Source organism: Notothenia rossii (genome assembly GCF_949606895.1).
Source record: "Notothenia rossii genome assembly, chromosome: 9".
NCBI classification, from domain to species: domain Eukaryota; kingdom Metazoa; phylum Chordata; class Actinopteri; order Perciformes; family Nototheniidae; genus Notothenia; species Notothenia rossii.
Genome location: NC_136907.1, coordinates 74,169,193 through 74,197,166, shown reverse-complemented (window position 1 = coordinate 74,197,166; position 27,974 = coordinate 74,169,193). Strand labels below are relative to the sequence as shown.

At 40.7% G+C, this 27,974-nt stretch overlaps 1 protein-coding gene across 2 annotated transcripts; it reads left to right on the top strand.

The window, feature by feature from the left end:
* Positions 1–703: 703 nt before the first annotated feature.
* LOC307020893 (uncharacterized protein) lies at positions 704–27,968 on the top strand. Of its 2 annotated transcripts, none has more exons than XR_013803003.1 (2): positions 704–1,185; positions 9,552–9,733. XR_013803003.1 is itself a non-coding variant. In XM_079652586.1 (2 exons), the coding sequence occupies exons 1-2, from the start codon at positions 936–938 to the stop codon at positions 27,817–27,819; spliced, it is 1,131 nt and encodes a 376-aa protein (XP_079508712.1). In that variant the 5' UTR covers positions 704–935; the 3' UTR covers positions 27,820–27,968. The 2 variants fall into 2 exon arrangements, 1 of the variants encoding a protein (XP_079508712.1); XM_079652586.1 differs by lacking the exon at positions 9,552–9,733 and adding an exon at positions 26,939–27,968.
* The last annotated feature ends 6 nt before the right edge of the window (positions 27,969–27,974 follow it).

Sequence of the window (27,974 nt, the reverse complement as noted above, 5' to 3'; positions counted from 1 at the left end):
CATGGGACCTTATTTCTGAAAAGTTGTGCATTGAAGTCAATGGAGAGAGAAAGATTATCTTTCGATCCCGTTTGAATTGTGCCAAGAATTACACATATGATGTTTGTCAATTTAAAAGATAATTTTACAAGTCAAAAACAAAAAATGTGTCCTAAAACTGTGAAGTAACACTTTTTTTTGTGTGAACCGCTCAATGACCTACATCTCACGTCTCGCACCACACACCAAGACGGCCGTCACGTTGGCACATTTCACTTCAGAATGAGATGAAAAGTATTAAAAGAGGTGAAAATCACTCCAAGTCTGGGCATGTTGAGAGCTTACACACACAAAAGGGGAGTTAGTCGGTTCCGTAAGAGCCAGCATGCGGGACCGGGATTCTGGGATGTGTATTCTAGTTGCGTATTTTTTATAGTCTTATATTTAAACAGTTTTACGACAAACTGTGACTTTTTTGACATGGAAATTATTTTTTAAGATTGACAAACATCATATGTGGCACAATTCAAACGGGATCGAAAGATAATCTTTCTCTCTCCATTGACTTCAATGCATATTTTTTCAGAAATAAAGTCCCATGGGGCGGAAGTAGATGGGCGTGACTTCGCCACTCTAAGGATGATATGGTGATACACACTCTTGTACAGTAGGTGGCGGTATGCACCTTAAAGTTGTTTGCAATCCGCAAAAAAACGACAGAAGAAGAAGGACCTGAAGAAGAACCTGGATCGAGGTGGCGTCTCGTCTCTCTCTCTCTGTTTTCCTGAGAAAGTGTGTGTGAGCTCCAGCACTACTGATCCATCATCTGTGTGTTTGGATAAACCTATGAATGGACTGTGTGCTCTTTTTTCTGGAGCGTTTACCTCGATCTATAGGAGCTAGCTTAGCATGCTAGCTGGAAACACGTTAGCAACACTAGTCAGAATGAGAGTTTGATGGAGAGAGAAACGGTGTGTTTAACGGAGTTTGCAGGAAAAGGTGATCTAGTAAACATGAGTAAAGTCCAAATGCTGCTGTCGTTGAAGAAGCAGCGACTCACTGCTGCTGCTGAAGATATATTTGCTCTGTTTGAACAAACGATAGCAGAGTACGAGGAGGAGCTGTCTCTTTCCAAAGAGGAGATCAAGAGACTCCAGAAACTACTGGACGCTGCTTTAAAGCCTCAGCTTCGGATTCACAGAGCAGGTCTGTTCCCTTTACCCTTAATTAACACTTTACACTCTTCAGTAGCACTTTATTATCACATTAATAACACTTTAGACCCTTTATCAGCACTTGCTGCAGGTAGTAGATCCTGAAGTAAAAGTACAAACACCACACTGTGAAAATACTCCATTAAAAGTTAAAGTTAAACTGCATGCATTCATATCTTATTTAAGTAAAAGTATGTAAGTATTATTAGACACATGTACTGCCAACACTGGCAGGACAGAAGGTGACACGCCCGTTCTAAGCCGTGTCCCTCACTCCTCACACATCCCAAGCTGCATCCCCAAAAAGTGTATTATGTTGTTACATAGTTTCAGTTGTGCTCTTGATAAGCCATTAAAACAGTAAAAAGACGTTCAGTTTCCTTTTGCTTTTTGTGTCTCCTCTTCACCAAAACATACCCATCTGTAATCCAAAATTAATCTAAAAGTAATCTGATTACGTTTTTTAAAGACACGTAACTGTAACTGTATTCAGATTACTTTCAAAGCCATGTATTCAGTAATCAGTAACTGATTACATTTACAAAGTAACCCTCCCAACCATGCCCATCCCCTAGTGAGGGTCCGTGGTTTTCTACAAAGACCCTCACTATTGCGGTAAGCGTGTTGTAACTTCCGGTTGTTGTTGTCACCTCCGGGTATCCTGTGTGCCTGTTCTGCTGCTGATAGCTTATATCAGGGGTCGGCAACCCCTGGCACGCGTGCCAGCATTGGCACGCGGCACCGTAACCAGTGGCACACTAGGAATAAGTGGAATAAGTGTGCAACATTTTAAAATTAATTTTCGGATCCTGAACGCGAGACCGCCGCCAGAGCTCGTCTCCCCGTTACCTGCAGAAGGAAGCCATGCACGCAACGCAGCCCCGCTCTCTTTATCTCCAGTTGACTTTCTGCCGCTTTCCTCCGTGGTGCAGTGCTGATCGTTTCACCACGGAAGAAAGCACTTCACTAATTGCAGTACCCATAAGGAGCTGTACAAATGACGCAGTTTTTGCGTGGCTGTGTTTATTTAGTTGAAAGCCCAGTGGCGATCTGCTCATCTCTCATCGAAATAATATGCTACAAAGGGGCGGACTGGCCATCTGTGTGTAGAACTTTCCTGTCGGCTCCCAGACCGTAGTCGAGGAGGGCAGAAGCAACAAGCTTCAGGTTCAATAACCCACTTTAGCTTAAATGACTGGAGAGAGGCGAGCTCTTCTTGGGAGGACGTTGCATTTATTTAGCTGTTCTTCTGTTTCACAAAATACATCACAGACCTCTGTTTTTCTGCTTTCCCGTTTCCCTTCCAGAAACATACACACGTTCCCTCACTGTCGCTCTACCATTCACAAACACACATGCAAAAGCCGCACCCCTCTCTCTCTCTCTTAAAGGGACAGCGATCTCATCTCACTCTGCATGACCCTAATATCATAACTTGTGTGTTCTGGAGAATCACAGAACGGACGATCGTCCTTATTATTATGCCGTTTAAACCAATTATTTAAATGTGTTTGTTAAATTCGGCATCATGTAAGTTGCGCTGACAGGTCCACACACTGCTTCCCCGCAGCGAGGCTCCCCCGCCCTCCTGCTGATAGTTAAGGAGTTTTTACAGGCTCCCACTACCTGTTAGCATCTGGCATCTGTTAACATCTAGCTCTCGTGCTTACAAACATTTAGCCATCCCTGCTTATACAAGTAGTAGCTTTAGTTGTCTGCGGAGGCCTACTCCCACCTGTCGAGTACGGCTGTGCTGAGGTGGTTTTCCCCCGGAGACGTTGCGAAGAGACGGTGCGGCTCCTCCTGTTGCTATCTGCGATCTACGGAGGCCTGCTCCCACCTGTAGAGTACGGCTGTACTGAGGAGGTTTTTACCCCGCAGTCGTCGCGGAGAGACGGAGTGGCTCCACGCTTCGGGCTTGGCCTGCTTCCACCGGGCGTGTGCTGCTGTGCGGAGGACGATTTTACCACGGCTGGGGCCTGCTTTCCACCTGTCCTGGTTCTGCTGTTGCGGAGGCCTGCTTTCACCCCGGGGATACCACGGAGGGACCCGGAGCGCTTCCACGCTGCTGCTTTCGCCTGTCCTTTGCTGCTGTGCTGATTTGCCCTTGTGCTGGTCTGGGAAAATGGCCCATATCGGGATTCTGCTGTGCCTGTTAACTGTTTCAGAATCAGAATCAGAATACCTTTATTAGTCCCACAGAGGGGAAATTTGCAGCGTTACAGCAGGAAAGAGCCACAGACAGCTTAGTGTTGCATATCTTAAATGTGTTAAAAAAAAAGTACTAAGTTATAATAAACAAACAACACAACAATATGCTAAAAAAGTACTAAGTTATAATATAATAAACAATATGCTAAAAAAGTTACATAATTTTCAAAAATACAGATCAAAAACAAGTCAAATCTAAAAATCAAATCCTGTAGCAGTTTTTAGGATTTAGCAGCCCGGTATAATTTTGGACTATGAGAAGATCTCTAGTCATTGGACTCAGGTCTGTTCTGCCACCCGCAGTGGGCATCCCCTGCAAAGGTTCGGATGTGTTACACAAACAATTACCGGTTGCCTTGTCACAGACAATCTGCTCGACAAAATATGTTTGTCTTTTTTGTTTTCCTGCGGTGATGGTTCTTCAGGACTGCTTCTTAAGCTCAAATCACAATCTCGCAGACTTTTCCGGTGTTTCTAAAGTAGATGACAATGTATGTTTGTCGATTAAGAGGAAAAGATGCCTCTTTTTTTTTGTTGCTATTACTGTCAGGAAATGTACAACCTAACCCTGGTCCGCCCAGTAGTAGTAGTCAGATCGCTACTCCTGCTAATTTTAAAGCTAGGTCTGGGTTGGGTTTCATCCACTTGAATGTGCGCAGTCTGTTAGGTAAACTAGATTTTGTCTGCATTTGGGCAAGCTCAACTGACGCTGGCGTCATTGTTTTATCAGAAACATGGCTAAATAAATCTATTTCGGCCTCTGATATTGCCTTAAATGGTTATAATGTGTATCGTTCCGACCTGTCTAATAAAGGTGGTGGCGTTGCCATTTATGTTAAGAATAAGTTCAGTGTATCCACATTAGTTTCCAAATCTATCAGTAAGCAATTTGAATTTTTAGCCTTAAATATAGAAGTGGCAAAGGGGCAACAGGTCATGGTGGTGGGCTGTTACAGACCACCCTCAGCTGTCAAGGACCCTTGTCTTCGCTAGCAAATCTTTTATCGCAACTAGACTACAAGGAAATAGTGCTACTTGATGACGTGATTTGAACTGGGACTGGTTAACTGCAGTATCAGAGGATTTTAAAAAACCTTTGTATCTCTTTAAATGTTACTCAGATTGTTGACAGTCCTACTCGCCCTAACATTAAGTCCCCTAATAAATCCTCCCTAATTGATCTCATTCTAACTAATGTTCCCTATAAATACTCATCTGTGGGAGTATTTGCGAATTATGTGAGTGATCACTGTGTTGTAGCCACAATTAGGGACACTAAGGTCCAAAAGGTTAAACCTCGTATTATCTTTAAGAGAGACATAAAACATTTTGTGGAGCAGGGTTTGGTCATGATCTGTTTGGGTTTGATTGTGGAAAAATGTATCTGTGTGCTGATGTAGAAACTGCATGGTTCTATTTTTATCTTGCTTTTATGGAGATCATTGATAGACATGCACCCCTGCATACATTTAGAGTAAAGGGACGAGACAATCCTTGGTTTTCTGCTGAACTGTCCAGTCTGCTGCATGAGAGAAACAAGGCCTGGGCAAAGGCTAGGAAATCAGGCTCAGAGGTAGAATGGCTGCGTTTTAGGCAGCTAAGGAATAGCTTCAGATCTGTTAAATGTTCAAAACGGCCTTTTTTCATTGAAATAGCCTCAAAATCACAAAGAATTTCTCTTTCTCTTTCAGTAACATGTCAAAAGTGCTAAGTCGAAGTTCTATTTGTCAGTTACCACAGAAAACCTAAATAATCCTAGGAAATTTTGGAAAGCCATAAAATCGATATCCACCGGTGAGATCCGTAATGAGCTACCTCCGTGCCTTACCACAGCATCTGGCTCTATATCGGACAGGGCCAGCATGTTAAATTGCTTTAATAAGCACTTTGTGTCCTGTGGTTCTCCGTTTGATTCTGTGACTAACTCTGCTTCTGTGAACACCCCAATCCGTGACTCTGAACAATGTGGTCTGGAAAAGCCTTTCAGTTTTTACTCCTTTTACTGTTAATGTTGTTCATGAAGCCTTAACCAAGCTAGATCCTAAGAAACCGGCTGGCCCGGACAACGTAGAACCTTGCTTTTTAAAGATAGCTGCAGATTTTATTGCTCCTCCTCTCACTACTCTTTTTAACCTCTCCCTCAGCACAAATGCAATTCCAAAAATATGGAAGTCAGCTTATGTCTTGCCTTTACTAAAAGGAGAGGAGGCAACTATTTTAAATAACTATAGGCCAATCTCTAAATGATCAGTTCTGGCGAAGGTGCTTGAACACCTAGTGAGTGAACAAGTAAAGTAGTTTTTATGTAACAATGACATCCTGTCTAAACATCAATCAGGCTTCAGAAAGCAACATAGCACCATCACTGCCACAATGAAAGTGGTGAATGACATTACAAGTATTTTAGATAATAAGCAGAGTTGTGCAGCTCTATTCATTGATCTGTCCAAAGCGTTTGATACCGTCGATCATCGCATCTTAAAGCAGAGGCTACTCAGTATTGGCATATCCAGCCATGCAGTGGGGTGGTTTGTGAACTACCTCTCTGAAAGGTCCCAATGTGTTCACTCTGATGGGCTGTCTTCTGAGTGGTTAAACATTGCTAATGGTGTTCCTCCTCAAGGTTCTGTTTTAGGTCCACTTTTATTCTCCATATATATCAACAGTTTAGGTGAAAATGTCAATGAAGCCACTTTACATTTTTATTCGGACGATACCGTGATGTACTGTTCAGGTCCCTCCATTAAGGAGGCTGGTGTTAAATTACAGGCTGTTTTTAACATTATTCAGACTCAGCTCTCTGAACTAAAGCTTCTTTTAAAATTTTGATAAAACCAAGGTATTGCTTTTTTCAAAAGCTAAAAAGACACCAGAGCCTGTTTTAGATATTGTTACTATGCAAGGACAAGTACTTGAAGTGGCTACCTGTTATAAATACCTAGGTATCTGGCTTGATGATTGTCTTACTTTTAAACTTCATGTCAATAACCTGCTTAAAAAGCTGAGGGTTGGACTAGGTTTCTTTTTTAGAAACAAGTCCTGTTTCTCACTTGAGGCCAGGAAAAGGCTAGTCACTGTGACCTTTTTACCTGTGCTTGGTGATTTGTTGTATATGAATGCACCTGCCCATTGCCTGAAGAAGTTAGATGCCACCTATCACAGTGTTCTGAGATTTGTCACAAATTGTAAAGCACTTACACATCACTGTACCCTGTAGGCCAAGGCAGGTTTGCCATCACTTACTGTTAAGGTGTCTATTACCATCTGGCCGGGGACAAAAGCTGGAAATTAGCCATGTCGGCTAAAGCTGCACCATTTACTGTTTTTTGTGACAGTTCATCGATGGGGACTGTCCACGACACTATAAATAAATAAACTAAACTAAACTAAACTAAGAGGCTCAGTCATTGGTACACGTTTATTTATAAAGCTTTGTTGGGTAAACTCCCGTAATATATCTGCTCTCTGATAACACAGTTGCAAGCAGCTATTGTCTGAGATCGCATGATGTAGTATTGTTAGATGTGCCAAGAGCAAGGACTGTCTTAGGTAAGACAGCTTTTATGTGAGCAGCTCCACTTGCTTGGAACAATCTTCAGCAAGAACTGAAACTGAGCAGTCTCATTCCTCTGCATGTTTTTAAAGCTAGGCTAAATGAAATACTCGTTGATACTATGGGCACTTGTAAATGTCTATAACTACGTAAGTGTATCCTGTAAATATAATGTATGATGTCCTTTATTGTTTTATGTTTCATGTGGAACCTATATGCTGCAGGTCTTATGGGATTAGTTTTGTATCATAAAGATAAAGCATCACTTTCTCAGAATAAATCAAAACTATGAGTTTAAAAGAAAAAAAACTGTGTCAAGCAAAATAAAGTAAATTTCAAAAATAAAACTATAAGTTGCAAACAAATCATTTGTGTAATCATGTAAACTATAAGTCTTTTTTCTTTGTTTTAACATAGGTTTTTGTTCGCAGTTCTTGTTTCTTCTTTCTCAATGATCAGACTTTTGCTCTCGCTGCAGCTTTCTCATTTGCACTCCCTCATTTTTTGTTTGAGATTCTGACACAAACCTCCCAGGTGGGTGCGACTTTCAGGGGTGCTTCCCCATTGGCTACTCAGTTTTTGAGTGACAGCCCAGTCCTCCAGCGATTGTACAGTGCAGGCAGCTGCGGTGCGGTGCGGTGGCTACCTAACCCCTAGTTTCCACCGGGTCCGTCTGCGGCGCGTGACGGGCGCGCTGCGGCTGCGCCGCGGCATCCGCAAGGATCGCGGCCACTCTAGTCAATGGGTGCTATTCCACCAGACGCGCCGCGTTACGGCTCAGAAGCGTCCCAGAAGCGTCTCGCCCTTGGGCTCCGCTCGAAATAGGATTGAAGTCTATTTTTCGACGCGACGCAGCCGTAAGGTAATGTCGGGCAGGAAGTGGAACGGTGACAGCATCCGGCCCACCCCCCAAATCAACAAGAACTGCGAGCCGACATGCACGACGCTCCGCTTCCGTGCTTCTGAAACGCTCTTGAAACGCGCCCTGTAGGGTATGACGCCGGACCAAAACCGCGGCGCAGCCGTAACGCGCCGCAGGCGGACCCGGTGGAAACTAGGGGTGAGCGTGGATAGAACACCTCCAGAAGAACCAGCATTTCAATTATTATAATACAAGTGAAAATATATGTAAGTATTGATCATTTGTGTTGTTTGTGCTATACGTTCTGTTTCTTTATTGTGGTAAGTGAGAAGTAAAGCTGTGCTATGAAAGTTAGCTTTTGCTACCTTTAGATCAGGGGTGGGGAACCTCCGGCCACAGGGGCGTATATGGCCTGCGAGACCATTCTATACGGCCCTCGAGGTAATTTATAAACACACGCAAAAAAGAAATCTAGACCGCAAAATAATTAAACAAGCGAGTGCCTGTTTTTCCTGGCCAAGGTCAGGGTCCTTGAACACAACACAAACCTAACGTGTCATCACGTGGTATATGTCTCGTCTGACAGGGGTGCAGTTCTGACGGAGAGCACCAGAACACGGCTCCGGCACTTCAGATAAGGAGCTGTGCACATGCCGCTGTTTTTGCGTGGCTGTCAAAAGCCCAGTGGCGATCTGTTCATCTGTCATACTGATCATACAGTCAATAACTTTGTTGTTATTAGCATAGCGAGCTATGCTAACGAAGAAGCTTTTTCTACATCCAGTGAGGTAAAGGCACATCTTTATATGATCATTATAGTTATAAAAAAATAATAGAATAAAGTAAACGGGTATAAAATACTATATGACAGTAAAAAAAAGTTGTTATTAATAAGAATACAGTTTAAAAGGGGAGTGATTTGTAAAATATCCATAAAGAAAAATAAATCTGCTTCCAGTTCTGTTGCATATGGGTGTTGAGATGTATCCATAGAGCTCCTAATTTTGCTCTCAAAGTGCACCAGATTGATGCTTTTAACTTCAACATTTAAAAAAAATCTTCCCTAGGAAGCATGCCCCCCGGACCCCCCTAGAGGAGGTTAGGTCCCCCCCCCACACACTTTAAATCATGTTCACATGGATAGGAAACTAAATACATTTGCACACATCTTGTGTCCATATCTTTCTGTTTTGGTGGTCATGCCACAACCGTGCACGTGCATACATACGTCATGGTAAGATATCTGGATTAAGAGGTTGCTTTTTCTTTGCACAGCATGAAAGAAAGGCCAAATGAATGGGCTGTAATTTTAGTATTTTTAAGCAGCGGTAAATAATTTGTACGGCCCTCGGAGAATGTTGAAAAAATTGAAATGGCCCTTGAGAGGGAAAAGGTTCCCCACCGCTGCTTTAGATCCATAACAATGCAAGCTAAGTAGCCTAACAGTTAGCTACATAGCTAACAGTGAGTGAGCGTTCAGACACCGGCGCACACACTCAAACGGACTCGTGTGCCTGACTCTACCAACAGGCTTTCATGATTCTGTTTAGATATGCAAGTATAAGCCATGATAGCTTATTTTATTAACACGCTAATTTGATATGAAAATCAATGGAGGCTGAATTAACTTTATAGGAAAACCTACCGTCCATGATGCCCCTGAGCTGTGTTTTATTTGTTAAATTCATATTTTTCATTTCCTAAAACATGTATTTTTCTCTCATATTAACAGTGTGGATCATTGAGACAGCGTGACGTCCAGAGGTCTTATCCCGTTTTCCCACTTCCTCTGAGGGGACAGCTCGGAGGGGGGGCATGAAGAAAGAACTGCACCAGCTTCATCCACGCTGGCGTTACTGTTATCACTGGCTCAGTGTCATTTCATTTGACCAAATGTCTTTACATTTCATAGATTTTATTATCATCCACCTTTTTGTTTTATGTCCTTTTATTTAAGACATTCTTTGAGACTTCATCTTCTGGTTAACATTTCAATAAATGTAATTTGTATAATCACTCTTTTGTCTTTATTCTACATGAAAATGTTAGAGATTCCATTCAAATCCGTTGATTATTCATATCTTCCTCAGGCTAGGAATAGTATGTCGAGTTTTTAATGCTAAAGGTATATCATTTTCTCACAGGATATAGAATGAAACAACACTGTTTGTATCCATTGTATTTGAATGCTTCAGCTCTTCAGACCAACATAGTAAGATGTGAGCATCTTCCTAATAGTGTTGGTATGCAGCCTAGGTCTGGTCTGTTTAATGAAGCAAATCTGCCACTTTTATATTGTAGAATTTGTTAAATTAAAGCAGTCTTTAATTGTTTGTCCTAAACATAGCAATATGCTTTTGAAATGTAACAGTATACAGTTTATATTGTGTATCACCTTTAACTTGAAAATAAATAGATGTGTTTTTTTATCTATAAATAAATAGACACACACTTTATCAATCCCAAATTGGGAAATTATTTAACAGCAGCAGTGTGTTCAGGTATTAAAATATTTAAAGTTGGAATAAAGTATAAACTACACAACACAAGTATAATGCACAGCAATCCATAAGATAAGTCCGATATGTTCATAAAAACTCCCCAGGAGACACCAACACTAACGGCCCGTCCACACAGCGGCGTGCGTTGACGCTTCACCATTCACTTTGAATGGGGTGACGTCACTTTTCGCCAAACTGCAACGTGGGAAGCGACGCGGAGCGTTGCTGGCGTGGCTCGCTGCAAAAGTTGAGCAATGTTCAACTTTTGACGCATCGGCAGAAGCGTCAGCCAATCGAATCATATGCCAGTACAAGCTCTAGCCAATCAAACCGCTGCTTGTGTGTTAGGGGCGGGAGATTCATGTGATTGGTTGTTGGTTGAGTTTCAGACACGCCCGCCCGCAAGCATCAACGCACGCCGCTGTGTGGACGGGCCGTGACGTGGCCGAGTGGACTCCAGAGTTTGCTGCATGAGTTGCACTGTATGATCTGTGGTGTAGTGGGCTGTCACTCAAAAACTGAGTAGCCAATGGGGACACACCCCTGAAAGTCCCGCCCACCTGGGATGTTTGTGTCAAAATCTCAAACAAAAAATGAGGGAGCGTAAACGAGAAAGCTGCAGCGAGAGCAAAAGTCTGATCATTGAGAAAGAAGAAACAAGAACTGCAAACAAAAACCTATGTTAAAACAAAGAAAAAATACTTATAGTTTACATGATTACACAAATGATTTGTTTGCAACTTATAGTTTTATTTTTGAAATTTATTTTATTTAGCTTTCTTTTAAACTCTTAATTTTGGTTTATTCTGAGAAAGTGTTGCTTTATCTTTAGGATACAAAACTAATCCCATACAGGTCTCCCTTGAAAAAGAGATCTATGATCTCGATGGGACCAATCTGATTAAATAAAGGTTTGAAATGAAAAATGAAAACAATGTCGGACACCGTAATCTTCTCTGGTCCCCTCCCCAATCTGATCAAAGCCGCATGTGATCATTTCAGCGCTGGTTGTCTTGGTGGTGCGAAGCAAACGATTGCGGCTTCGTAAATAATTGGACAGCCTTCTGGGGAAAACCTGGTCTGATTAAGAGAGACGGCATTCATCCTACTTTGGAAGGTGCAAATCTTATTTCGGAAAACATTTCAGGGCTCTGTGGACTTAATCCATGACAAACTGGAGTTGAGACCAGGAGGCAGAGTCGCAGTCTTACACGCTTCTCTGCGCTCTCTCCTAGGCAGTCATCCATAGGAATCCCGAACCCAATAAAATACCCGATATTAACGGTGTGTGTGTCTGCCCAAGGACAATTTAAGGTAAAACCTAATCGAGGTGTTATACATAATAACCTAATAAAAGTAAATGTAACAACTACTACAGTGCAACAAAACAGGAAGATTAAATGTGGTCTCTTAAACATAAGATTTCTAGCATCTAAAGCAATATTGGTAAATTATTTAATATCAGATTATAATATTGATATATGCTGTCTCACTGAAACTTGGTTGAGACATGAAGAATATGTCAGCATAGATGAGGCCACTCCACCCAGCCATATCAATACTCGTATTCCTTGAGGCAGAGGAGGTGGAGTTGCAGCCATCTTTGACTCAAATGTACTTACCAATACTAAACCAAAATGTAATTATACCTCGTTTGAAAGTCTTGTTTTTAGTCTTACGCATCCGACCTGGAAAACTTTGCAGCCAATCTTATTTGTTACAGTGTACCGTGCACCATGTCCTTATTCAGAATTCTTATCAGAATTCTGAGTTTTTAGCAACTTTGGTTACTTAAAACAGATAAAGTAATTACCGAGGTGACTTTAATATTCATATTGACGATGATAAAAATAGCCTTACTGTTGCATTTAACTCTGTATTAGATTCTATTGGTCTCTGTCAGTGTAAATAAACCAACCCACTGCTATAATCACAATCTCGACCTTGTTCTGACTATGGTATTGAAATTGAGCAACCAAGCTCTTCAAGATATTAAAAAAGAAAATACTTTCTATATAAAACACAAATGGGAAAACGAAACCAAAAAAAACATCCCTGATGAAGTCTGGACAAATTACTGTACTTTTCAATGGAAGATCTCGAGCTCAGGCACCTACAGAATGTTTAGTTGGAAGATGCTGAGCAGGTACTTTTTCAGCCCTGCTCAGTCATCACATCATCTAGGGCCCCCCAGCCGCTGGAGGAAATGTGGTTCTCAGTTAGCACATCACTACCATTTGTTTTGGGCTTGCCCTTTAATAGTAACTTTTTGGCAAATGATCCATATCGAAATTGAAATAGTACTACAGGAAAAAATCCCTTTAAACTGGGACGAATTTCTATTTGGGCTCGTACATTCAATCCCCACAAACTCCAAAACAAAACAATTATTTGGAATTCTTACTGTTGCAGCAAAAAAAGCAATAACTAGAAAATGGCTCAAAGCGGATATCCCTTCTCTTGACAACTGGTACGACAAAATCCATGAAATCTATGTTATGGAAAGAATCACCTTCTCAATGAGGCTTCAGGAAAACACATTTGAAGAAATAAGGAAAAAGTGGAGAATTTACATATCCCAAAGACAAACATTTGACTGTTTCTATACACCGATTGAATGTATATGTATAGATGTGTATGCATGGTCACATGTGTATGTGTATTGAATGTATACTGTATGTATGTTTATATGTATGTACATGTGTAGACATTTGCTATTTCAATTTTGTATGGCACTCTCAACTCTTTCCAGGGCATGCCGGGGCCCTGCCTGCCTGTAGCTTTGCCGATATCTGTGTTGATAGGTAATAGATTAAGTGCGGTGAATCAGCTTAGAAAGAGGAAGTGCTCAAACGTTTGTGTGAGTTTATCAAATTTAGCATGTCAGCCACAGCTTGTCACAAAAAATCTTACTGATAGTGTATCAACAAACTTAAACTAGCTTTATTAAATGTCAGGTCTTTGGCAGGTAAAACATTTTTAATCAATGATTTTATCACTGAGCACAATCTCGATTTTATGTTTTTAACGGAAACTTGGATTGAACAAAATAACAGTGCAGCTGTTCTTATCGAATCAACACCTCCCAACTTTAGTTTTATGAGTCAGGAAAGAATGCATAAGAAGGGAGGTGGAGTTGCTATTTTGTACAATGATTCCCTTCAATGCAGGAAGACATCTTATGGGAACTTTGCTTCTTTTGAATATGTGGCCCTTCAGCTGAAATGCTCCTCTCGAGCTCTGTTCCTAAATATCTATAGACCACCCAAATACTGTGCAAGCTTTTTTGATGACTTTACTGAACTGTAAAGTCTATAGTGGGTATGTCTATAGTGGGTATTGACTTTGACCGTCTAGTCATTGTTGGTGATTTTAACATCCATGTTGACAACCCCCAGGACAGAGGGGCTAAAGAACTGTTTTGTGTTCTTGATAGCTATGGACTGACTCAGCATGTGACGGAGCCCACGCACAATAAGGGGCACACTCTGGACTTAATTATCTCAAAGGGTCTGAATATCTCTAAGGTTGTGGTGACTGATGTTGGACTCTCTGACCATTCCTGTGTTTTCTTTGAGAGCTCTATTTCTTTTCACAAAAAAGTTCAAAAAGAGGTAACCACAAAGCGATATTTAACTGAAAATACTAGGGAAATGTTTACTCCGAATTTTTCTTCCACACTTGCCCCTGCTAACATCTCAGTAAATTAGCTAGTAGATCATTTTAATTCAAAAATTTAAATGTTATAGATGTCATTGCTCCAACTAAGGTAAAGGAAGTGACTGGGAAGAAAATATCTCCATGGAGAAAGGCCATGACCGTGAGAGCAGAAAAAAGAGAGTGTCGAAAAGCTGAACGTAGGTGGCGAAAAACAAATCTCCAGTTTCACTTTGAAATCTATAAAGAGAGACTTGGCCTTTATAATTTGGAATTGAAAAACGCACAACAGTCTTTCTTCTCTGCCATCATTACCAAAAACAAAAACAACACACGTGCCTTGTTTGCTACCGTCGACAGACTAACTAACCCCCCAGTGTCAGTAGCCTCTGAATTTCTATCCACCAGGGCGTGCAATGATTTTGCCTCCTTCTTCACTGACAAAATTCAGAAAATCAGACAAGCAGTCAGTTTCTCTGCATCAGGTACAGCAAATGTGTTGTCCCTATGTCCACCTAATATCAATTCAAACACCATGACACAATTCCATCAGATTAATGATAAAAATCTAGAGGACATTATTCAACTTCTGAAATCCTCCTCCTGCTGCCTTGATATTATTCCAACAGGATTTTTCAAAGATGTTTTTCGTTGCATGGCCTCAGATCTACTTCATATAGTAAACACATCTCTTCACTCAGATATTTTTCCACAGGCCCTGAAAACTGCAGTCATTAAACCGCTCTTAAAAAAGAATAATCTATACGCTTCAGTAATGAACAATTACAGGCCCATATCAAACCTGACATTTCTAGGTAAAATCATTGAAAGAGTTCTTTTTCAACAGTTGAGTAATTTCTTGCATTTAAATAACTGTTTCGATGTGTTCCAGTCACGCTTTCGACCAAACCACAGCACTGAGACTGCTCTTGTAAAGGTCTTCAATGACATCCACTTAAACACAGACAGTGGCAGAACTTCAGTGTTAGTATTATTAGATCTCAGTGCTGCGTTTGACACTGTTGACCACAACATATTACTCAACCGACTAGAAAATTGGGTGGGACTTTCTGCGACAGTTCTAAATTGATTTGAATCCTATTTAAAGGACAGAAAAAACTTTGTTTCTATAGGTAAATACACATCTGAGTTGACAAATATGACATGTGGGGTACCTCAAGGCTCCATCTTGGGGCCTCTTCTCTTTAACATCTACATGCTACCACTGGCTCAGATAATGAAAAACAACAAAATAAGTTACCATAGCTATGCGGATGACACACAAATTTACGTAACAATTTCACCAGGAGACTATGCTCCAATTCAAACACTGAGTAAGTGCATTGAACAAATCAATGACTGGATGTGTCAGAACTTTCTCCAATTAAACAAAGATAAAACTGAGGTAATGGTTTTTGGAGCTAAGGCAGAACGTTTAAAAGTTAGCACTGAGCTTCAGTCTGCAATGCTCAAAACAACAGATAAAGCCAGAAATCTAGGTGTAGTCATGGATTCTGACCTGAGTTTCAACAGTCACATTAAAACAGTTACTAAATCAGCCTACTATCACCTAAAGAATATATCTAGGATAAAAAGACTGATGTCACAGCAGGATTTGGAAAAACTTGTCCATGCTTTTATCTTCAGTAGACTGGACTACTGTAATGGTGTCTTCACAGGTCTCAGTAAAAAATCTATTAGAAAGCTGCAGCTAATTCAGAACGTCGCTGCTCGAGTCCTCACTAACACTAAGAAAGTGGATCACATCACTCCTGTTCTGAAGTCCTTACACTGGCTTCCTGTGTGTCAAAGAATAGATTTCAAAATACTGCTGCTGGTTTATAAAGCTTTGAATGGTTTAGGCCCAAAATACATTTCTGACCTCCTGCTAAATGATGTACCATCCAGATCTCTCAGGTCTTCAGGGACGGGTCAGCTTTCTGTCCCCAGAGTCAGAACTAAACATGGAGAAGCAGCGTTCAGTTATTATGCTCCAAATATCTGGAACAAACTCCCAGAAACCTGCAGGTCCGCTGCAACTCTGACTACTTTTAAATCCAGGCTGAAGACTTTTCTTTTTGTCGCTGCTTTTAATTGAACTATTCACATCTTAAACTGCACTGTAACTTTTATCCATGTATTTTTTCTTTTAATGTTTATTTTATTATCTTTTCTTTTTAATGACTGATTTTAAATGCCATTTTCTTAATGTCTTTCATTTTTTTGTAAAGCACTTTGAATTGCCTTGTCTTGAAAGGTTCTATATAAATAGCCTTGCCTTGCCTTCAAACAACCCCTGTGTACTTTTTTGTTATTATTTTACTTTGACTAATTTTGCTATTTCATTTGTCACTTTCGGGTCTCTAAAAATATATGATTTGAAAAACTGTACTTGTACTATAATGTGACCCCAAATAAATAAAGAATTAAAAAAAAGAAGAAATTGAGCAACTATTATTCGAACCGCATAATCCTGCTTTATCCGACCATTTCTTAGTAACTTTTGAAGTACTGTTACTAGACAACAAACCATTAGTGAAAAGTTCCAGCAGCAGAAACCTATCTGTTAGTGCTATAGCCAAATTTAAGGAAGAGATTCCACCAATACTTAACTTGATAGCATGTCTGCATGTAAGGGAGGAAACGCATACATAATGTACGACACTCCAAATTGATAATGTTGTTGATAGTGCTACAGATGCGCTGCGAATAAAATTAGACTCTGTTGCTCCTTTGAAAAAGAAGAAAATAAAACAGACTAGCTCCATGGCATAATGCCGAAACCCACAAAATAAAGCAAAAGTCGAGAACTTGAAAGGGTATGGCGTTCCACCAAACTTGAAGAATCTCGTTTAATTTGGCATATTACTCTCAATGAATATAAGAAAGCACTGCGTAAAGCGAGAGCAGCTTACTACTCTTCATTAACCTGTTAAGCCCGACAGATCCAGGTACCGGGGCCCTCCCGCAACTTCTTGCAGGAAACAGTGTCTGAGGGCATGTTCATTTAATAAACTATGAATGTTTTATATTCATGTAACGGGAAGAAACTCATCGAACTGATCATTTTAATTTTTTTCTCTCAAAAAAAACCCCACAATGCTAACGCTGAGCCTCTGAAGTAGCAACGAGCGAAAAATGCTAACAGAGGACTGCACCGAAATTCCAGTGTTTCCCCTATATACAAATAGCGGCGGGGCAGCGCCGCTGCTGAAGTATGCGTGCCACTGCTAGGGGGCGCCAGCCAGGTACCCAAAAAAAAAAAAAACTTTAAAAAAGAAAATTAAAATAATAATAAGTGGCGACCCTTTTTCGTTGTTTGTTTGTTATGTGGATTTGTAGTATTTGAGTTACTGTATTTTCAATAAAGGTGTATTTTTTCTAAATTTTGAGACATTGCCACTATATGTACTGGCAGGGCCGATTTTTGACATAGGCGCTGTAAGTGATGAAAGTGGGGGATGTTGGCTTATCAGGTGCCCGCAGAGATATTTCTACAACCAGGAGAAGAGCTCTCCTGTCAGACTGAGAGGCTCAGTGAGGAAAAGGACTCTGAGTGTTTAGAATTAGATAGTTAATTTTTGTCTAAGTTATCTCAGTGGGTCTCAAACTAATATTTGTTTACAAATTATGTAAACACATATTTCCAAGGCACTCCTTTAAAATTATTAGGATAAATAAAAACAGGTTTTAAATCATTCCAATGTAGGCCTATATGCATTCCAAAAATATCGTTTAAAGTTGGAGAGATACAAAAATATGCATACATTAATAAATGTTAACTAGGTAAAATAAGATATAAATGAACAACAAAAATAAAATAAGTTACATTTATTTGTTATTGGCTATATATTTTAATTGGGGCTACCCCCCAATTAAAACATGTTCATACAATACTGAATACATTTGAAGCCATTTTGATATTACCTATGTCAATAAGTTTCTGTTTTTGTAGAGATTTTTAATTTATTCTTTATATATAAAATCTCGCCTAGGGCAGCAAATTGGCTAGAACCGGCCCTGGTAGCTCAAGAACCTTTCTTGTGCTGGCAGACACATAGTAACAAATTGGCGGGGCGCACTTCGCACGTGCACACACAAAAAAATTCCACGCACTCCACGCTCACATTATTCTGGGCCCACGTGCCTTAGTACCGCTGCTATGACTCCATCCTAGGGGAAACACTGAATTAACTCACAAAACCTTCTTATTTATCTTTGCTGCACATCCAACCCATTGTTTCACATCGTGAGATGACACAGAATCGATGGGTGCAGACATTATCACTCAATGATACAAACTCGGAGATAATAAAAAGAACAGACATCAAAACATGTGGCGCTAGGTAGCTAAAAACGCTAACATGGCTCCCCTGTGTCGTAGTCTGGTTAAAAGTGGTCTTCAATGGCATTAAAAAAATAAAAACGCTGCTGAAGTTAATCCATAGGTCAATCCAATGTGTCTGTGTCCCTTTGAAATTATTTCTGATAATCCATAAGCAATAAACCTGCTTTTCTGTTTCTAGAGGTCAGAGCTAGAAATATTTTCACTCTGATGCAAAACTGTGTGCACAAAGCCCCCACCTTTTTGTTTTAGCATGCTTGTGAGAGGGGAGATTCCCCTTCGATTCTATTGGCTCTAACGGTCAGAAAGAGATGTCAATCACCAAAATCGACCAATGGGTTCTGGAGAAACGGTAAAACCCCCATTTCCAGCTACAGTGGGGCAGAAAAGTATTTAGTCAGCCACCAATTGTGCAAGTTCTCCCACTTAAAAAGATGAGAGAGGCCTGTAATTTTTATCCTAGGTATACCTCAACTATGAGAGACAAACTGGAAAAAAATCCAGAAAATCACAAGAATTTATTTGCAAATTATGGTGGAAAATAAGTATTTGGTCAATAACAAAAGTTAATCTCAATACTTTGTTATATACCCTTTGTTGGCAATGACAGAGGTCAAACGTTTTCTGTAAGTCTTCACAAGGTTTTCACACACTGTTGCTGTTATTTTTGGCCCATTCCTCCATGCAGATCTCCTCTAGAGCAGTGATGTTTTGGGGCTGTCGCTGGGCAACACGGACTTTCAACTCCCTCCAAAGATTTTCTATGGGGTTGAGATCTGGAGACTGGCTAGGCCACTCCAGGACCTTGAAATGCTTGTTACGAAGCCACTCCTTCGTTGCCCGGGCGGTGTGTTTGGGATCATTGTCAGGCTGAAAGACCCAGCCACGTTTCATCTTCAATGCCCTTGCTGATGGAAGGAGGTTGTCACTCAAAATCTCACGATACATGGCCCCATTCATTCTTCCCTTTACACGGATCAGTTGTCCTGGTCCCTTTGCAGAAAAACAGCCCCAAAGCATGATGTTTCCACCCTCATGTTTCACAGTAGGTATGGTGTTTTTTGGATGCAACTCAGCATTCTTTCCCCTCCAAACACGACTAGTTGAGTTTTTACCAAAAAGTTCTATTTTGGTTTCATCTGACCATATGACATTCTCCCAATCCTCTTCTGGATCATCTAAATGCTCTCTAGCAAACTTCAGACGGGCCCGGACATGTACTGGCTTAAGCAGGGGGACACGTCTGGCACTGCAGGATTTGAGTCCCTGGCGGCGTAGTGTGTTACTGATGGTAGCCTTTGTTACTTTGGTCCCAGCTCTCTGCAGGTCATTGACTAGGTCCCCCCGTGTGGTTCTGGGATTTTTGCTCACCGTTCTTATGATCATTTTGACCCCACGGGGTGAGATCTTGCGTGGAGCCCCAGATCGAGGGAGATTATCAGTGGTCTTGTATGTCTTCCATTTTCTAATAATTGCTCCCACAGTTGATTTCTTCACACCAAGCTGCTTACCTATTGCAGATTCAGTCTTCCCAGCCTGATGCAGGTCTACAATTTGGTTTCTGGTGTCCTTTGACAGCTCTTTGGTCTTGGCCATAGTGGAGTTTGGAGTGTGACTGTTTGAGGTTGTGGACAGGTGTCTTTTATACTGATAACGAGTTCAAACAGGTGCCATTAATACAGTTAACGAGTGGAGGACAGAGGAGGCTATTAAAGAAGAAGTTACAGGTCTGTCAGAGCCAGAAATCTTGTTTGTTTGTAGGTGACCAAATACTTATTTTCCACCATAATTTGCAAATAAATTCTTTAAAAATCAGACAATGTGATTTTCTGGATTTTTTTTTCTCATTTTGTCTCTCATAGTTGAGGTGTACCTAGGATGAAAACTACAGGCCTCTCATCTTTTTAAGTGGGATAACTTGCACAATTGGTGGCTGACTAAATACTTTTTTGCCCCACTGTACATCAACTCAGAGGTGGAGTTTTTTTGCTAAACCTCTCTAAAAAGGTCAAATGTCACTTGTTTTGCATCAATCTTGATACAGGGTGCTTATATGTTGTACTTTGGATTCCTAAAGCTTTTAGTCTATCTTACCACGTATCACGTACACGTACTTACCTTACTTATCCAAGGGTAGTTTTCACTATAAGTAAAAAATATTTTTTTACTATGTTCAATCTGAATTTTCTTTAAAATAAAAAACATCTATATTGATTCTGACTTTTCTACATCCAATTCACAGGTTTATCATTACTTTGAGAAAAATTATTTTTAATTTAACCCTTTTCGAAGGGAAGATATGGTAATTTGTTCTGGGAATGTCATTTTCAAGCCTGAGACCTGAACAACAAGCTCAGGGCTAAACAGGTTAATAGATGAGAATAAGAATAATGCAAGATTTCTTTTCAGCACTGTAGCCAGGCTGACACAGAGCCACAGCTCGATTGAGCCTTCTATTCCCATAGCACTCAGTAGTAATGATTTTATGTGCTTTTTTAACGATAAAATTGTTACTCTTAGAAACACAATTAATGACCTCTTGCCTTTGACCAGTATAGTGTTATCAACAACTCCCGGAAACGTAAGTTCTAATATTACACTAGATAGTAAATTAGAATGCTTTTCATCCATAAACCTTGAACAATTAAATCCAATGATTCTTTATTATCAAGCTATGTTCCACAATCATTCAAAGTAGCAGTGATAAAACCGCTTCTTAAAAAGCACAACCTCGATCCAGAGGTTCTAGCCAACTATAGACCTATTTCTAATCTTCCGTTCCTCTCAAAAATTCTCAAGAAAGCGGTCGCATAACATTTGTGTGATTACTTAAAAAACAATGATTTATTTGAAGATGTTCAGTCTGGCTTTAGAACACATCGTAGCACAGAGACAGCTCTGGTTAAAGTCACAAATGACATTCTAATAGCCTCAGACAAAGGACTTGTCTCTATTCTTGTTTTGCTCGATCTCAGTGCTGCATTTGATACTATCGACCATGACATCCTATTGCAAAGACTAGAGCACTTAGTTGGCTTAAAGGGAACTACTTTAGGCTGGTTTAGGTCCTATCTATTTGAACACTCTCAGTTTGTATGTGTCAACGATGAATCTTCCACGCAAACCAAAGTTAGCCATGGAGTGCCACAGGGCTCAGTGCTTGGACCTATTTTGTTCACATTATATATGCTTCCCTTTGGCAATATTATAAGGAATAATTCTGTAAATGTTCATTGTTATGCGGATGATACTCAACTATATTTATCAATCAAGCCTGATGAAATGAATCATCTAAATATAATTCAAGACTGCCTCAAGGGCTTAAAAAGGTGGATGACTTTAAACTTTTTGATGTTAAACACGGACAAAACTGAAGTTATTGTACTCGGCCCAAAGAATCTACGAAACAAATTATCTAAAGATATACTAACTATGGATGGCATTAATTTGGCCTCCAGTGAGACTGTAAGGAATCTTGGGGTTATATTTGATCAGGATTTATCCTTTAACTCCCACATAAAATCAATTTCAAGGACCGCCTACTTCCATCTACCTAACATAGCAAAAATCAGGCATATCTTGCCTCAAAACGATGCAGAGAAACTAGTCCATGCATGTGTTACTTCAAGGCTGGATTATTGTAACTCCTTATTATCAGGGTGTAACAAGAGGTCAGTTAAGTCGCTTCAGCTGATTCAAAATGCTGCAGCACGTGTACTAACCAGTGTTGGGAAAAGGGACCATATTACTCCTGTTCTGGCTGCCTTACACTGGCTCCCTATAAAACATAGGATATCATTTAAAATTCTTCTTCTTGCCTACAAAGCCCTTAATGGGCAGGCGCCATCTTACCTTAAATAACTCATTATACCCTACTGTCCAACTAGGGCATTGCGTTCCAAGAATGCAGGGTTGTTGGTTGTTCCTAGAGTCTCTAAAAGTACAATGGGAGCCAGAGCCTTTTCTTATTAAGCTCCACATTTGTGGAATCAGCTTCCGGTTTGTGTTCGGGCGGCAGACACCCTATCCGTTTTTAAGAGTGCGCTTAAGACCTTCCTTTTTGATAAAGCTTATAGTTAGGGCTGATTAGATTCAGCTCCTAGTTTTGCTGCTATAGGCTTAGTTTGTCGAGGGACACCTTACTTCTTCCTTCTCTCTGTCTGTACCTGTGTACTCTCATGTTCCGATTAACCCAGCTTCCCCAAATTTTCTTTTTGGTGTCTATATACGCCGGGATCCTGAGTCGTGGCTGATCCTGTTGCTGTGATCCTGAGTCCTGGATCGCAAGCCCTGGATCTTGAGTCGTGGCTGTGCCTGTTGCTGTGGTCCTGGATCATAAGTCCTGGGTGGATATCCTCGTGGATTCATCTTCTTATTATAGACACATGCATTTCCAAACATTTGGACTACCTATGTTGTAAATGTATTATCTTTTCAATTTACAGACGGCATCTATTGCACGTCTGTCCGTCCAGGGAGAGGGATCCCTCCTCTGTTGCTCTCCCTGAGGTTTCTCCCATTTTCCCCTTTAAACTGTGGGTTTTCTCCAGAAGTTTTTCCTTGTACGATGTGAGGGTCTAAGGACAGAGGGTGTCGTATTGTCATACTGATATTCTGTACAAACTATGTAGTCCACTGAGACAAATGTAACATTTGTGATATTGGGCTATATAAATAAACATTGATTGATTGATTGTGTGTTATGTAGCTTTTTCTGCAAACGGTCTGCAGAGTCACAAACCCTCAAAGTACACCCTGTCGCGAGTAAAACTCTAACACAGAAAATACGTATCTATTGTTAAGACCCGCCCTCTACTCCGCGGTAGTGGCTCACGGGGAGGCCCGCAACATCAAATAATGCACGCAAAAACCAGTACTTGATAACAATCATTTATTGAAGTACAGCCGTTTACTCACACAAGCAATCAGGCAAACGAAAAGAGGTCTGGAGGACTGGCCAAAAGAAACAAACAGAAGGAGGGAATCAGAGCCAGTCACACCACGGGCCGTAGGACCCAGAGTTTCCCTCCCCTAACCAGAAATCAAATAAATACCCTATGGGAAACAAAATAAAGCTTGCAGCAGGGAGACAGAAAAGACAACAAGGAGGGGAGCACGTAACATCTATGCTGCCCCAGAACGCCTCGTTGGAGAATTTTCTTTTTCCATTTTTTCCTTCCGGGGCATACTGTCGTAACCGCGGAGCTCCGCACACACACACACTCAACCTTATCTTTTCTCAGCCGCGGTGCTGCGCGGAGCTCCGTACACAAACACACTCAGAACCCAGGCTGTGAGTGTGTGTGCTCAGGCTGAGCTCCGCGGTGTCTCGCTGTCTCGCAGACCCCACGCAGCAACCAAGAAACGACACCAGTAATCCAGCTCACACTGTCTGCTCCTCGAGCCTCAAAGGGCGGAGCAGCGAGCCCCGCAACATCCCGCCAATACGGCATCCTGACCCAATTATCATCTGTTTGTCATTACTGGTGTCATTTTCTGGTTGCTAACAAACACCATTGTAAAACATAATCACTGATGTTCCGCTGTAACGGTGGTGGACTCATCAAAACAGAGTGGGCAAGCTGACCACTCAGAGCACAGTGGGCTCATAGGGAGGGAGGGAGGGGGGGGGGGGGGGCAGGACCTCCAACAAGGCGTGTAGGACAGAGAGTGAATACACATACTATACATCATAGCATTCAATGGTTTTTGCGATTGCACTTGAGGATACATTCAAAGTTCTTGACATTTTCCGGATCGACTATCCTTCATTTCGTAAAGCAGGGATGCAAACTTGTCACCTTTCGGCGAAATTCGCCGTTTTGAATCCAAAATAGGTCGTTTGTGTGATTCATGTAGATTTGCAATAAAAATATTTTTGGGGTATGGGGGGGTCTGGGACCCGTAGTAATGTGCGGCTGCAAGCTGTTATGTGCCATCATGACACGCATGGTGTTCTTTTTTATATATATTATAATGAAGCGCGAGCTGTGTGCTCGAGTCTTCCTGCCTGTCGGCTCTGCTCATGGATGTATAATAAGGCTCTGCTGCTCCGAGATGATGGTCTAGCTTCAGCAGCTACATTACCTACGGGTGCGTTCGTTAATATTAACTGTGCGTCCGGAGTCACTGTGGCACAGACTGGATGGCTGGTGAACAGCTGTTAGAACGGGCCGTTCAGGTGTTCAGAGCAGAGCTCCCTGTCGGAGCGGCAGAGCGTGATGTGCACTGAAACGTTTTTCTGTCGCAATATTATCGTTGAGCTAGCTAGCTAGCATACATTGTCACTATCTACTAACGTTAGCTTTAGCCTTCGTTTTCTAATAGTTTTTTTCATAGGCTATAAACGGAGGTGGCATAAGTATAGATCTGGTACTAGAGTAAAAGTAGAAGTACTCAGATCTTGTACTTGAGTAAAAGTAGAAGTACTCAGATCTTGTACTAGAGTAAAAGTAGAAGTACTCAGATCTTGTACTAGAGTAAAAGTAGAAGTACTCAGATCTTGTACTTGATTAAAAGTAGAAGTACTCAGATCTTGTACTTTATTAAAAGTAGAAGTACTCAGATCTTGTACTAGAGTAAAAGTAGAAGTACTCAGATCTTGCACTAGAGTAAAAGTAGGAGTACTCAGGTCATGTACTAGAGTAAAAGTAGAAGTACTCAGGTCTTGTACTTGAGTAAAAGTAGAAGTACCAGAATGTAGGAACAATCCTGCATTCAAAAATGTTCCTCAAATAAAAGTACAAATGTATTATCATCAAAATATAGTTAAAGTAGCGACAGTAAAAGTACTCAGATCTTGTAGTAAAAGTAGAAGTACCAGAGTGTAGGAATACTCTGTTACAGTAAAAGTCCTGCATTCAAAATTTTCCTCAAGTAAAAGTAGAAAGTATTCTCATCAAAATATAGTGAAAGTAGCGACAGTAAAAGTAGTGATTGTGCAGATTGGTCCATTTCAGAATAATATATATGATATGTTTTATAAGGATTGTTCATGAAAGTGTTCTCAAAGCTGGTAAAGGTGCAGCTAGTTTCAATTACTTTGTATAATGCAGGGTAGCTTGTGAATTTACTCCAGGTGGAACTAAAGTCTGATTTAACACTTGATTTTATTTCACATCATTCATCCAGATCTGTGAAGTAACTAAAGGGATTAAATACATGTAGTGGAGTACAAGTACACCATTTACCTCTGAACTGTAGAGGAGTAGAAGTACAAAGTAGCAAAACATTGAAATACTTAAAGTACAAGTATCTCAACATTGTACCCAAGTATAGTACTTGAGTTTATGAACTTAGTTACTTTACACCAGTGGCTATACAGATAGAAAGACTAAGCCTTGCACAGAGGCATGAAAATGCATTTTCAAAATGCTACAACAGTGCTGCCAAAAATATAAACTGACTGCTACACAATTAAAATAAATGCTTTTATATATTTCTATTAGATGTGACTCTTTGGCGTTTCTGTTATTATTAACACTGCTGCTTTAGTTGTTCTGACTGCTAACACACTCTGATATTCCTAATTTTAAAGCCGATATTCCGTGGGGTCAGGGGCTCGGATCCTTGTCACCTTTTTCATACCTGATGAGTTTGCATCCCTGTTAAAGTGATGATGGACGGTCGTTTCTCTTTACTGGGTTGAGTCGTTCTTGCTATAATATGGATTACAACAGCAGTCAAATAGAGCTTTCCACTGTGCACTAACTCTACCTCTGCACAACACAACTGATGGTCTCAAACACATTAAGAAGGCAAGTAATTCCACACATTGACTCTTGAGAAGACACACGTGTTAATTGAAAACCATTCCAGGTGTCTTCTGACTGAGAGAAGCCAAGAGTGTGCAAAGCCGTCATCAAGGCAAAAGGTGGCTACTTTGAAGAATCTAAAATAAAAATCATATTCTTGATTTTTTTTTAACACTTTTTTGTTAACTAGATAATTCCATATGTGTTCTTTCATAGTTTTGATGTCTTCAGTATTAATCTACAAAGTAGAAACACAACAAAAAACATTGAATGAGATGGTGTCCAAACGTTTGACTGGTACTGTATATAAAAAACACACATTTTAATATTTAGCAGGTTCCCCTCATCTATAATCATTTATACAAGCACAACTTTGAACATGTACAGCAGTAAAATGCAACATAAGAAATAATCAAGAAACATCATAAATTGAACACTGACAGGGAACATTTTACTGCATCATCATTACTTTACATAAGAAGGTACCTTAAAATGTTCTGTTAATACTTGCATTCTTTTACTTAAATAAGGTTTGAATGCAGTATTTTAATGTTACACTGTAGGCGTAGTGTATCTCTGAACGATCCCAAATACAATTCCTTGTTTACATTGCAGCTAGTGCTACGCCAGAAGAAAAAACCTTTTTTAATTTTTAACTGGAAGTGGAAAGGGGCTGGGCTACATGAGGTGAATTGAGACAACACAAATACACAATAGGTGGGACTAAGAAAGATAATGTGAAAATATTAAAACAAAGGCATTAATTAGGGCTGCAAAATGTCTCCCATGTTAATGCTGGTTAGATTTGTAAATGCTAACACTTAATAGTTTGTTCTGACTGTGTGATTTCTGTTTCCTGCAGATGTCCAGCTGCCGGTGGTGGTTAAAGAAGAGCTTCTCCCTGACCAGCAGGAGTGGAGCACCAGTCTGGACCAGAGGGACCCAGAGCCCCCCCCACACATTAAGCAGGAACAGGAGGAACTCAGGATCAGTCAGGAGGGAGAGCAGCTTCAGGAGCTGGAGGAGGCTGATATCACCAAGTCCAATTTCACTCCTGACCCTGTGAAGAGTGAAGATGATAAAGAGAAACCTCAGTCCTCACGACCTCATCAAAGACAAACTGAACACATGGAAACAGAAGCTGATGGAGATGACTGTCGAGGACCAGAACCAGCCAGGAACTCAGATCCAGAGAGCAGTTTACAACCAAAGACTGAGGACGACACTGAAGAGTCTTCTGAACCTGACACTGGAGACTCTTCTGAACCTGACACTGAAGATAGTGCTGATTGGAAAGAGACCAGAGAACCTGCATCAGGCTCAAACTCACTGAAAAATAGACATGAATCTGTAAGTGATCCACGACGTAGTGCTGAAAATAAATCATTCAGCTGCTCAGTTTGTACCAAATATTTTGCACAGAGCGGAAGTTTAAAAAAACACATGAGAGTCCACACAGGAGAGAAACCATTCACCTGCTCAGTCTGTAATAAAGCTTTTTCACAGAGTGGAAGTGTAAAGGCACACATGAGAGTCCACACAGGAGAGAAACCATTCACCTGTACAGTCTGTAAGAAAGCTTTTTCACAGAGAAGAAGTTTAAAAGAACACATGAGAGCCCACACGGGAGAGAAACCACACAGCTGCTCAGTCTGTACAAAAACGTTTTCACAGAGTGATCGTTTAAAGAGACACATGAGAGTCCACACAGGAGAGAAACCCATTCACCTGTACAGTCTGTAAGAAAGCTTTTTCACAGAGAAGAAGTTTAAAAGAACACATGAGAGTCCACACGGGAGAGAAACCACACTGCTGCTCAGTCTGTACAAAAACGTTTTCACGGAGTGATAGTTTAAAGACACACATGAGAGTCCACACAGGAGAGGTAAAATAGAGCT